At 52.1% G+C, this 13571-nt stretch overlaps 1 protein-coding gene across 1 annotated transcript; it reads right to left on the bottom strand.

Annotated features, from left to right (window-relative positions):
- Positions 1–12516, bottom strand: LOC128721721 (box A-binding factor-like). Its single transcript, XM_053815503.1, has 8 exons — positions 12471–12516; positions 10065–11781; positions 5858–6059; positions 5605–5752; positions 3402–3586; positions 2038–2202; positions 1826–1955; positions 1–1724 (listed from the first exon to the last, which is right to left on the bottom strand). The coding sequence occupies exons 1-8, from the start codon at positions 12514–12516 to the stop codon at positions 988–990; spliced, it is 3330 nt and encodes a 1109-aa protein (XP_053671478.1). The 3' UTR covers positions 1–987.
- Between the last annotated feature and the right edge of the window lie 1055 nt (positions 12517–13571).

Below are 13571 nucleotides of genomic sequence, written 5' to 3'. Positions count from 1 at the left end.
TCGCAGTAAAACTTACGTTTATTCATATCTAGTTCAAAAAAAAAATTTGTAATCCTAATTGTCGAGTTGTCAACATTTCCTAACCAAGAAAAACGGCGCGATACGTTTACGTTTTTTTTTAAAAGCCCAATCAAACATATATGATACAATTTTCCACTTTCCCGCCGAAATGTGGGGTACCAGATTTGGTGTCTGCGTCCAAATCCGGTACAACTGCTATCTCTCTCTCTCTCTCTCTCTCTCTCTCTCTCTCTCTCTCTCTCTCTCTCTCTCTCTCTCTCTCTCTCTCTAGCCTAGATGCTTAAAAAATTTGGAACGATTGCGAAGTATGCAGAGAGCTGATCGAGTCTGTACATTTGATACACCATCTCTTTCCCTTAGCCTAAAACCTTTCCCTTACAAATGTACTATGTTGCTTTGTATGTTGTCGTGTTCTTTTTTTTTTTTTTTGTTCGCATTAACATTATTTACAACTAATGCTCTGGCGGGCGGTAGCCTGCGAACAGATCCGAGATATGTTACATTACCGCTGATGGAGGCAAAACGTTTGCCCAACACCTACACTCTACGGTCGATTTCGCGTGATTAGATGATACACTCGTTCCATCTTTCCTTATCCCTTAATCGAACAAAATTAGCGTCCAAACTGCCACGTTTGGCTAGCTGGTGGTTTCACCCAGCTGAGTGAGATGGCTGAATTTGGAGATTCGCTAGGTTTTATTCTTTTACCAGCAGAATAAGCGATCCAGCGATGTGCTCCAGCGCTTGGCGTGTGAAACGTACGTGCTCAAAAACTACGACCTAAAATCTACATCCTTAACGTGTTAAACATTCGAATCGAGTCTTTTGCGTAAATCAGTTCATTTTGGTATCATAAGCTTCCTCGGAAAATGCGACCGCCCAAGGAAAGTCGTATGAGATTCGTGCATGCTGCAGCAGTGGCCGAAACCGTCCACACCACCGTCAACAGCTCCATTCCATTCCCGTCTATCGAGACAAGGACACCACCGTGGGACGGTTGATGTTGTGCTTGCTCTCGATGATGTCCTGTTGCGCGTGAGCCACCGCCACCGATTCGTTCTCATCGTCCGCCACCGAAGGACTGCGGCTGTGATGATGTGCTCCACCTGCTGCTCCGTGCTGGTTATGCATCAACCCTCCAACAATACCACCCTCCGAGTGGTGCAAACCTTGCTGATACGCACCGTAGTGATTTCCGCCCAGTGGTTCCATTTTCACGATCGTCGCCAAAGGATGCTGATCTACGCCACCGTGCACGTCGGCGGGCAGCATATCGTAGTACAGCATGTCCTCGGGTGACTGTGGGGGGCTTTGTTGGTACTTCGAGCCCCCGTTGTTGGCCCCATGGCCACCACCAACCCCCGGCAACCCATAACCTACGGGACTGAGCGGTCCGCCCGAAGATTGATGGTGATGGTTCTGTCCCGAAACGCCTCCCGTAGGGCTTCCGCTGAACATGTTCATCGGTGTCGGTGATGAGAGCATGTACGAGTTGCTCTTCGGTTGCTGATTGTACTTGCTGTTGCTGACGATGGCCCCGCTGGTTGGCGTGCTGGTGATCGGTGAAGGTACCTGCTGCGTGTAGCAGATCGGTGACATGTGGCTGTGATGCGATGGGGACTGATTGCTGCCCTCGCTCGATGGAGACGACGGCAGTAGCTTCTCAAAGCTCGAGCTATCGCCAACGTTCATCAGCTTGATTCCTGCTAGCGTGGGGGAGGAAAAAATCACAATAAATGTCTCGTTCGATCAACAAAACTTGCGCCGGACACATTGCGCGCCTAAATGTATGCAATCTGCGTACCATCTGCTTTCTTCGGTGTCTCGGATACGCTGTTACTGCTCGAATTGTTCTGCCGATTGCTCGCAGCGTTACTGTTCTTGCCCGTCGTGCCGTCACTGTTTTTGCTTCCCTTTGGTTTGCGCTTGCGGGACTGCAAAAATAAAACCATTTACAAAACGATGCTTCGCGTGCTGCAGTCGCTGCCAAAACCGCTGCGGTGGCACAACACTTACCTGTATGTTATCTTTCTTCATCGCCAGCGGACGGTTCACGTTGTGCAGCTTGTAGTACAAACCGCAGGCATTGCACACCGGTTCACCGACCTGGTTGCGGCGCCAGAGCGATGTGTTGGTCGTGTTGCAGTTCGAGCACTGCAAGCCCACGCGCCTTGCCGAGCTCTGGAGAACAGAAAACAGGCATTAGTTTCTCGGTGTCATTGCGAACCTATCACGCGTAATGTACCAGGCCTAACTACGGGGCTAGCTTGAAGTCGATAGAGTATTAGCCGGATGAAGTATTAGCCGAGAAAGCGTTAGTGCAACGGGGTGTGTAGCTGGATGCTGACGGTGTTAGAGCAAGCGTATCGAAATCGAGCAAGCGATTAGGTATGAGGTGGTATTTTGGGGGTGGAAAGGGTCTACCAGAGTCGGAAGCAACACAGCACCAGGCAAAACTCTATGAAATCCGTTCCAAAGGAAAAGTCAGAAGAAAAAAACCTACCATCCGTCGACTTTGCTTCTCCTCGGTGGTGCGAGTGGTCAAGTTACTGAAGGCATAGTTGTTCTTATAGAGATCCCCGCCCTGTTCTGCGGCCACTGGAATTACAATTTTGGATATGGTAGACTTTGATTAGTTCCTCACGAAATGGGACGAGGTGTGGGACACGGAGTTTGGGGGCGTGTGGAGGTGGGGGGGCAGTATGCACAACAAAAAAAAAACACCCATTCGAAACAGCGGCAAGAGCAAGAGCAGCAACATCATGAGAGATCGAAACGTCATGAGCTGTAAGCTTGGCGAAGCCTGGAAATTAAGCAAACTTCGCCTACGGTTTTGCTAAGGTTGGCCGGGGGAGGGCGGGGGGGCGGGGTACATTTGAATGGGTGTTCCTACAGCAGTGGCGATGCATCCGATCACCCGGAAAAAAAAAAGAAAAACAACAAAAACTTTCGACGACGAGCCTTTCTGAACCTTCCTAATACCTTTCCCGTTTTGGAATGGATTTCATCGAGAGCGCAGGATGCGATGCCTTTCGCGTAACCCCTGGCAACCCCAAACACTCGTAAGCGCACACACACATGGATACACATGGACACACAGGACAATGCGAATGTTGTTAACGCTCAGCCAACTGAGTCAACCGCCGAGCACGAGCATGATGAACACCGTTTTGAAAAGGGATACTGCTGCCGTACTGTGCTGATCGTCCTCGAACCCGAGCCTCGGCGACCTTATGAGAGTGGGCTTGAACTGGAGGGTGTTTTGGAGGGGTGGGTGGTTGGAACCGGGAACAAATGACGGGGGAGAGAGGTGTGTGTATGTGTGTGTGTGTGTTACAGTAAGGTAGCGTAGAGTAGAGTGAGAAAAAGCTCTGGTTTACAGGATCTTTTACCAAGCGTCTTGGCTGTTTCACCAGGGGACGATTCATGCCGTTCATCTTGTGATAGAGTCCGCACGCGTTACACAAATAGTGGCCAGTTCCGTCGCGGCGCCACAGAGGCGTCTGAATTGCGCCACAGTTGACGCACTCTCGTCCCTCCGTAAACAGGTCCGCATCGAGCCCGACTGAGGGGTGAATCGAAACACAGAGTTACTTTCACAGTTGAGTGTAGAATTGGGTACGGATCGCGCCGCTTGTGTGTGTGTGTGTGTGTGTTTATTTGTGTGTGTGCATGTTCGCCACCTGCATGCTGCAGTTCTTCGTGCACGTTGCACCTAATCAATAGAGAGAGAGAGAGAGAGAAAGAGAGAGAGAGAGAAAGAGAGAGAGACGGATGCGGTTTGCCACACGCCAGAAAACGTTAGCGTTACACGCAATTGCCGCCCTCTCCGGAGAACCCACCCCATTGGTTTATGGTTTATTATAGAAAGGAGAAGAAAACTAAAACACGTTGATTCGTTCGACAACCCCGGGCACGTTTTCCGCAGCATAAATTACGTCAAACTCCTTCAGCGCCACCATATGCCACCCATTGCGCCCATGGGCCCACATCTTCGCTTTCCCGCCAGGCGGACATGCTCTCTGTCCGGGACGCTTTTTCCGCCCCCATAGCACCCGGTTCCAGGTTGAGTAATTGGAACCACACGCAAGAACTCACCCAAACCCGTCATGCTCCACAGCGAACGCCGGTCTTCCGACTCACGCGGGTTGACAAAAAGGCGTCACCACCGTCGCGGTCAAGTCGCAGTTCCCAAACGGCCCCTCTTTTTTTTCCACTGCTTAGCCCATTTCCGATAAAGTCGCACCGCGCAAGGAAGCGCGACCGGAACCGGAAGTCCACCGAGCGCGCACGGGACGTAAGTAAGCGGCTGGGACGGCGCTTCCGGTTGCCAACTTTTGCGAGAGTGCCCCACCGGCTGGGGGTGGGTCAATTTTCCGGTGCGATTCGTTAGGCGACAAAAAAACAGGGGGCACAGCCCGCATTGTGCTGTAACGTGAGACGACACCCGCGATCACATATCGGTGCCAGGTCGAAAGGAATGCCACCGCCTCGACGTGCCAGATACGGGAACCCGAAAGAGGGGGCGTATGAATCTGTCGCTTCGTGATCTAGCTCCCTCGGTTGCATAGGCGCGAATGTGCGTGTGTTTGTGGGGCTGCTTTTACAATTATCGTGAGTTAACATTACGGCTCGAGCCGTACGTGCAGAATGCCACAAATACGGTTCATGCAACCACGTAGAGCCCTCCCGTAAGTCATGGTGACAAAACGATGCCCAAGCATGTAGTGGGACTGCTATTTTTCCCACCTGCAAGTTAGAGACGATCAAGTGGCCAAACGTAAGCCAGCTTCATGTATGCTCTGACATTCATTTTCATGGAGGATCCGATCAACCCATCCAAAACCCCCATCGGGAAGCTGAACCCAAAACAGTGTACAGACAATCCCACGGAAAGGAACGCGTCCAATGTAGCTGCGTAAACCTCCTCGAAGCAGGGGGCTTGATCCACAAGCAGCACGAAAAACACACAAGAAAATAACACTTCCGTTGGCAGTAACCGCGAACGGAGCGCGAAGCGAAACCGCGGCTATTACGTGATGATTAAGTATCGAGCGAAATTCAGGTTTCGCGGCTTATCACACGGCCAAAATCATAATAATAAAAAAAAGTGTCCCACCCATGGGGAGGGGGTTTCAAGAGTGTGTGTTTTTGTTTGGGGTCAGGAAGAGAAAAAAAAACGAAACATAAACACGTACACGCACCGCATCGCATTCCGTGTGCACGTAACAACCTGCGCTGGGAAGGTGGTCGTGTGAAATTGACGCTTTTGGAAAAGGGATACGCCACGCCAAACTGCAAGCTTTGGGGAAAATGCAACATTCACACGCAATCCCAACTCCCGGTTTGAAAGGGTACCTGGCGATATGTGACGCTTGTGATAAGGAAAATCCCATTCTCTCTCTCTCTCTCTCGCGGTCGTTTTCCCCACACACACACACTCACACGTATCCTTCTGATAGAGACCGAAAGAAGGACGATGGGTTCGTTTGTCCTTTAAATGACCTTGAGATCGTTGGGCTTGTCCCGTGCAGAGGATCGCACCGCTCTCGCCGAGATACACTAAAGGTTTGGTATGCTTACGTGCTGTGAGTGATGCCGCAGCCGGAAAATGCGTTGTGGCGGTTGTGGCCACCGTCGCGCGCCTATTCACCGTCACCGGGGTCGTGCTGGACGTGGCCACACTATACGCGATGCTGCTGGAGTCGTAATGCTGCGGCCAAGTGTCACTCTGCGTGAAGAGAGAGAGAGAGAGAGAGAAAAGGACACGTTTCGCCGTTACACAGGCTGACTGGAAACCGAGTCGATCGATCGATCTGTGGCAATCGAACCCTACCTGCTGGGCGTAGGACGTCGAAACGGCACTGTAGGGATTGGCACGCGTCGGGTTCGTACCGGAAACGATCCGCTGGAAACCGGGCAGGGCACCCTTCATGTAATCGCTATCGAGACCGGAAACACCGCTCGACCAGAGGTGGTCCGTCGAGCTTCCGTTGAAGTACTGCATGCTCGGGAACGAGCAGCGACCGTACGAAGGGCTGATGGAGAGACAAATAAACGCATGCATTAAACTAAGGACCATGGACCAGGGATCGCTCATCCGCATTCCGGTAGGCTTGTGGGCTTGGAAGAAGTACTGCTGCTGTCGTTCGCCCATTCCATTTGATCTCCCAATTCCCGGTTCGCTCCCGCCTTTAGGGCCCCTATTCTCATTCACAAACTGTGCCTTATTTGTTTGTTCTTTGCCGTCGCCGATCCCCAAGTCAACGCGATGGTTTGGGGCAGAAGCAAAAATTGCTGAATAAAGCAAAACACTCCCCGAACCGAAGCATCCTCCACTCGGCGAGTGCACTGGGATATGGGAGCACATCTTGGTGGACAAAATTCTCCTCCACGGTGTAATAAACTTCATCTCAGGCGTAGATCGATTCGACCTGTTTCCACGAACCATTCGTCACCACCGCAACAATAGCAGCAGCAACAACAAAAATAGGCTGCGTTTGCCTTTGCACTGAGCCCGGTTCCCGGTTTTGCGCGTGTTTACAAAATTCCTAAACGTTTACACTCCCCCTCACAAAGGGCTCGGTTTCTTTAGCTTCTCTCTTTTTTTTTTTGCGGAAGCTCGGCGACATGCCTGCCTATCTCTGCGCCGCAAAAGAATCCAAAGAATGCGGTCGTTGAGGTATTGTCCGCTCACGGCCAAGGTGTGTATGTGTTGTTTTCCACTTGAAGCCCCTATCGAGTGAGGTTTCGAATTTCTCCACGATCAACATCGACCCTGGAAATCGATCGGAAAAACCCTGCCTCGATCACACATCCACCCGAACGAGCTCGTGCTCGTGCGGGCTGTTTATTTAAGACCCCGCTAATGAGTGCAACAAATCGCCTCACCACCCACAAAGCAGCTCCCCACAGACCTACAGACTCGACTTACATGCGGTAGTTCATCTCGCCTCGTCGTTGAAGGATCACGTTCGTCTTCAACACTGCTTTCGGCCCACCATGCCGTGCTCACTAAACACGCTCCAAAAATGGTAAAACACTGCACGTTGGGAAAGCGATCACACCAAAGCGATCCCCATCTACGTCTTCGTCCTTTGGCAATTCGCACACACAAACACACACACACACACGCCACCTGGCTTTTTACACCGTGAAAAGGGCTGTCCGTCCGAAGAGCCCCACCACCTATCGAAGTCGAACGTCGGCGAGTGAATATCAAGCCAACGGCCGGTTTCACTGAACAAAACTCGCTCGACTCACTCGACTCAGACCAGGCAGGGGCATTGTTTTGTGATACGAAAAATGAAAAAAAAAAGAAATACGCTAGAGCTGACCACGGACGGACTTTCGCCGGACGGGCGCGCGATAAAGCGCCCTTAAGCGGTGGGACGAGCGTGACCGAACGCCCGTTTCTTTGTACCCATGCACCAGGTGGTTGGGTGGGTGGTGTAATTTGCGTAAGGGATGGCTCGAGAACCACCCCTCGGAAGCGCACCCCCTTATGGGGGGGGTGGGGGTTGGGAATCGCTGGTGCACCGATACGGCACGGGTGGCATCGCGTAACGATTACACGCGCGGTGTAACGCACGAATTTTGCGAGCCAAGCTCTTCTAGAGCCCGCTTTTCTAGAGGTTCTTCCCGCACCTGCGTTAGGGTGACGCTGATGAAGAAGAAGAAGAAGAAGAAGAAGAAGCAAAAACACAAGCCCCCACCCCGGCCATGGGGTGCGCTACCCCTAAAAACGCACCACGCGAAACGGGGCAACTCAGTAACACACGTCCGAACCAAAACAGAGCGACCGTGACATTAAATAACCCGCGACAAGGCGACTCCCGGGGAACCGGGCGTATCTTACTTAACCGCCATTGCGCGAGCACGTGACCTGTGGGACGGACGAGCGAAGTTCTTGAAGTTCCCAATGCGCGGGCTTTTGGAGAAAAAATCGAGCCACCTTGCTTGGGGCACCCTTGGAGAGGTGCATTTTTTCACATTTTTGTAGGCATCGGCGAAATCCGTTTTGGAAAAGGGAGTAAACGTACACATCTGTCACCGATCGATCGAGGTTCTGCCATGACATTTGCAGGTTCTCTCTCTCTCTCATTCTCTTTCTCGATCTCTATTTCCAACCCATCGATTTGACCGATCTCCTTAATGCGCCTAGATTTGATCCCAATATGATCGCTCTTCTGATTTGACCTTTTTATTCCTTTCTATCACTCTCTTTTTCTCTCTCTCTCACTCTCTTTTTCTCTCTCGCTCTCACTCACTCGCTCACAAATCCATCGATATGAACGATCTCCTAATGGGCATCGATAAAATCTAATCCAATCCAATTGATCTCCTGATGAGCCTGTTTTGTTTCTTTTGCTCACTCTATCAATCTTTCTTGCTTTCTATCCCTCTCGCTTTCCCTCTATCTTTCTCTTTTTCTCTTTCTTCCTGTTCTTTCCACCTAACCTCCAAACCAACGATCAGATCGATCTCTTGATATCCATCGATCCGATCCAATTCATTCCTATCGATCTGCGATCAATCCGATCTGCCCTTTTTTCCATTCTCTCTCTCTCTCTCTCTCTCCTGCACTCCGATTCTCTCACCCACCCACCTGCCCACGGGTGGTTACGTAATCGCTAGTACACCCCATCACCGGACCCTTAGACCCCCGGCAAACACCGCACAAAAGGCACGATCGCGAATCCATCGCGGTTCGAAGTCGTGCTCGAGCAGAGCCCAATTTTTGCCACACAAAACCAAACCCTCCCCAGACGAGCCGGAACGCATCATCGCGTCACCGACCGGATGGAAGGGCACCACGAGAAAAAAACCGGATGGGCAGCAAGAGTGGCAGGGTGAGGAGAGAACGGCCCCCAACCGGCCAACACACACGTGTCGCCAGCAAGAGCGGGTTTGGTTTTGCCTCGCGAAATGTCCCAAGGCACGTTTGTGGCGTGTTTCGTTTTGCAGCCCTGCCGTATATTTTCCGTTGTTGGCTCTCGCGCTGTTGACAGTAGAGGATCGAGTAGGGCAAGGAGAGAGGGAGGAAGGGGGGGGGGAAGTGGAAATGCTTACCCTACACTGACATCCCCCCCCGATTCGTTAAGGGAGGTGTTTTTTTGCTTCAGCTCCCCACTTTTCATTTTGTGCACCATTTCGAAGCGATAAAGCAAGCAGAAGCGCTGACTTTTTTCGCCGGGAAGAAAGTGACACACGCCTAATGATACCGGTATGGTGGGATCGTGTGACTAAGCGATCGCGATATGTCGCGATCGAGTTCGATTCGAACACCACCACAAGAGGGTTGATGCCCACACCGGCATTCGAAGCCGTGCTTCATATTCATACCCACGCAACGATGATTGCGCACACATTTTGCTACAAAGCCTGTAACTTAGAACCGCAACGTGTGCGGACGTTTCTTGTACGCAAAAGCTCAATCTTCACCTTGCACGTCCGTCAGCAAATTTTGAGCGCGATAAGCGCCTGGTCCTGATTGTGTCTATTTATGCACCGCGATTTGCGCCCGTTGAGCAATCGGGATCAACTCCACGATCGACCTCCAAACCGGCGTACTGTCGTCGTTATCAAATTCGGCACAAGTCCCGTGGTTGCGTCTACGATGGGTGATGGGTGGCCATCGCTAACGATCAAGAACAGAGATCGGCTAGGACGGTCACGTACGCAACAAAACGTCCCGCAACGTGGATCCTGTGGCGCAATCATCCAACCAAACACGCACCGGGAGATGGTGATTTTTGCCTCTAAAGACATTCAATCAACGTTGACGATCAGCTGAATTTGAAGAACGTCTGCAACATGACCATACGCCGGTTTTCTGGACGTCTGCGTAATGTTGCTCAAGCGCTCCCTCGCGAAACCAACAAAGAGGCGCATTGTTTGCGCTGATCTGTCACCCGCGAATCGAGCGAGTTGTCAACTCTTCGCGATTTTCGAGTCCCCCAAAGATCTAGACGCAGTCGCAGACAAGATCTTGTTACACGATCTCCCGGTCCCACGCAGCTCATTTCCGGCAGTGAACTTACCCGCTCGAGAGAACACCCGACTGCAGCGTGTCGTAGAGAGACAGCCCGCCATCGGGAACACCCGGTCCAACGCCTGCTTCAGCGTGCAGCGCACTTCCGGCGGATGGAACACCGCCAAGGCTCAGGTGCTCCGAGGGTCCTGGCGAGGACGTCGTTGTGGTCGGTGTTTGAGCGCCGTTTGGCGCTGTTGCGGACGCCGTACCAGCCACCACGGCTGCTGCAGCTTCGGCCGACATCTGGTGACGGTGGTACATCGCCTGCGCCGTATCACTCGCTCGAGGCACATTCAGCAACTGAGTGAAGCTCTGCAGCCCGCTATCGTACTCATCGTGCGCGTGCGAATACTCCGGACTGCGCGATTCACTGCTCGTGGTGTGCGTGTGGTGGTTGGTGTGTTGCTGTTGGTGCTGCTGTTGCTGCTGGTGGTGATGATGCGCCGCATGGTTGTAGTTGATGACGCTCTTGTCGTTGTTGTTATGATAAATGCCGGTGTATTCCTTCGACTCGTGCAACCCACCGTGTCCGTGTTGCAGTCCATGATGTTGTCCTAGCGGCTGTTGCTGGTGTGTCGGCGAGTCCCCCAGCTGGTGATGGTGGTGGTGGTGATGATGATGATGATCGGACACCAGCGTGGGTGTAAGGTAGCTCTCCACGATCGCACACTGCTCGTCCTTGAGCGTATCGGCGATCATTTCGTCGATGCTGTGTTGCTGCCCAACCTGCTGCACCTCGTGGTGGTGTTGCTGCTGGTGATGGTGCTGCTGCTGTTGCTGCTGCTGCTGCTGTTGGTGTTGAGCCTGCTGATGCAGGTGATGGTGGATGGCAGACAGTTCGTCCTCTGCGCGCAAATGTGCGTCCTGTGCCTGCACGTGATGTTGCAAAGCTGCCGCCTCGTCCAGGTGATCGTGATGATGTGAACCTCCTCCACCTGTGTACGAGGAGTACATCGGAAGCAGGCTTCCACGCATGCTGCTGATCAATGCAGGATCGTTTGAGCTCACCAGCGGGTTTAGGTGGCTGACCACGGTTAGGTGACTGGAACCGGACGGTGGATGATCACCGATGTACACGGCCCTAGGTGGGGTCGGTTGTTGGCGCGATAGCTCACCCACGGAAGAGGGCTCACTCGAGGGTGAGGTGGCCCGGTGCTCTACAGGTTTGTAGGTCAGATCGCACGGCCACTGGTGGTGATGGTGCTGGTACGGTGCGTACCCACCACTGCTGTTGATCACGGTCTGGAGCGTTGAAAAGCGCGGCGGTGATGCGGAACCCGAGCCCGGATCCTGCAACCCGTACGAGGGCACCTTCACCGGGTCCGATCCTAGTAGGGCCTTCGAGCAGGACGTTATCACCGATGGGGTGTTGCCACTGGATGGCGTCCCGGCGTCTGACGATGATCTTGCCGTGGCACGATCGATATCAACTCCACTATCACGCCCGTCACTATCACCGATCTCGCGCCCTTCACGATCGCCACTGTCACTTTCTGCGCGCTCCACTCGAAATCGATCGCTCACTGGCACTGGTGCGGTCTCTAAGGACGTGGTGTCTTGATCACGCGAACAGGACTCCTGCTTTGCGCCGTTATCGATCCCGTGCTGCTGCTGCTGCTGATGGTGTTGTTGCTCCGGTTGCTGATGCGGTTGCGCACTCGCTTGCGGTGACACGACAAATGGCGACTTGTATGCACCCACGATCGCACCACAACTCGTCTCGGCTGGGCAAGAGTTGGTGGCAGGGCGAGAGCAAAAGGGAGAGAAAATATCATGAACACAAATCAGCGGGTATTGCCTTGCCTGGGGGTATGCATGCCAGCAGAGGGAGAAAGAGAGAGAGCGAGAGTAAGGAAAAAGCGAACGCGTGCGAAAGAGCGCTAGCGACCAGGAAGATCGATCATGAACGATCGCGTCTCAGTTAGAGCGAGAGACAAACAACAACAACAAAGCGGAACACGGTGGAAAAGGGAACCGACTGGAACGGCTCGAATCGAACGAATACGAGAAGCATGGTGAGAGAAAGCGAAAGAGCATTAAATTAATGGGTTTATTGGCGGTAGCTGAGGCGACTGCGACAGAGAAAGGAGGCAAGCGATCGTACGCAGCGGGTGAAACGAGACAGCGCAACGATCGTGATCGAAAGGAACGACAAAACACGATAAAGTAAATAAAGCAACAACAGCTCGATTCGCGCTTCGATGCTGCCCTTTTGCATGCTTCGCTGGGCTACCAGTCCGGGTAGAAGAAATGAAAGGGCAACATCATCTCCTTGCGAGCTACCGACCGATAGGCAGGCTGTGACAAGAGCAAACAAGTGTGCCACAAAGGGTAGAGAAATTTCACTACCCCCGTTTCGAGCAGTCGAACCACTCGAAAACTGGCTACCCTGGGTGGCATGAATCATCGCTACCGAACGGGATCGATGCCTCCTGCCGTAGTATCGCTATCAGTGTCATCTTGACGTTGCGATTGTCAGTGATAAAAACAACCGTGAGTAAACGTTCAACCCATGCGGAGCGAATTTATAACCGAACGACACCAAACAGCCCGTACAAATCCCCGGGCGCTGGAAATCTACTCGAATTCAACCGCCTTAGCTCCGCCCCTTTATAATGGACTCTTGATTAAATTACACGTATTAAATGGCGCCGGCTGGCTCTTTCCATCTCCGTTCGCACTGGAACGCGGGCATTACATCGCTGTTATTGCTGCTGTTGCTGCTGCCGTCGGTTTGTGTTCGATGCTCATTCAAAATAGTTTTCCACGATCACGAGCGCTATTCGCGTATCAATTTTACGGTTTCTATCAGCGAAACGGGCCGTGCCACGATTCACCACGCGTCCAATTTGGCTATAAAATGGGTGTCCTTTTAGCGAACAGGATCTGCACCAGCTTCGTTTGTGCACGATCTTCCAAACGTAAGGTTATCTAGGATCATCCGTAACGTGAGCGTGTGGTTTCCAGCACCGAATTTATTGCTTTTTCGGTACCGGTGCATTTTGATTTCTTTTTGCATAACAACCTTTCGCCATCGCCATCGTACATCTCATGGGTTGTTGAAATTTTAACCTCTGACCAGCCGATCGTTACCATGCTTGTCAGCAATATGCTGCATATTGCAAATCATCCCCCTCCTAGTGTTGAGAAGCATTTCTTTTATTTCCCTGCTCGCACCCAGCTTGAGTTATAGTATCACCTCGCGTTATGCTTTCATTGCTGTATATTTCATGCACATGTGTGTGTATTTTTCGTAGTCCTGCCGTCGATCATTCACGAGCCGACAGGAGCCACTACATGAAAATTGTCTAATAACTACTTCATTTATTTTTCTCGAACGAATCGGTCCACGAACATGAAGCGTTCCGCTTTGCTACCTCAATACAAGTCAACAACCTCTCGAACCGTCCGACTCGGCGTAAGTGTTCTTGCCAACTTGTGTAGAGCACGATAAGCGTGAAAGAAAATGCAGCCCCAACACCTTGTGGAAGAACAAAGTTTCTAACCGGTTTTA

This window comes from Anopheles nili, chromosome 2 (genome assembly GCF_943737925.1).
Source record: "Anopheles nili chromosome 2, idAnoNiliSN_F5_01, whole genome shotgun sequence".
In the NCBI taxonomy this organism is placed as follows: Eukaryota; Metazoa; Arthropoda; class Insecta; order Diptera; family Culicidae; genus Anopheles; species Anopheles nili.
The sequence above is the reverse complement of the archived record's forward strand: the minus strand, read 5'-3'. Positions and strand labels throughout refer to the sequence as shown.

Excerpts from the sequence above, each read along its gene's own strand:
- LOC128721721 (XM_053815503.1), bottom strand. The coding sequence starts at position 12,516 with ATGACACTGATAGCGATACTACGGCAGGAGGCATCGATCCCGTTCG. Across the intron at positions 5,753-5,857 it reads CGACGTCCTACGCCCAGCAG|AGTGACACTTGGCCGCAGCA; the intron begins GTAGGGTTCGAT and ends CTCTTCACGCAG. Across the intron at positions 3,587-5,604 it reads TGCGGCATCACTCACAGCAC|TCGGGCTCGATGCGGACCTG; the intron begins GTAAGCATACCA and ends TTCACCCCTCAG.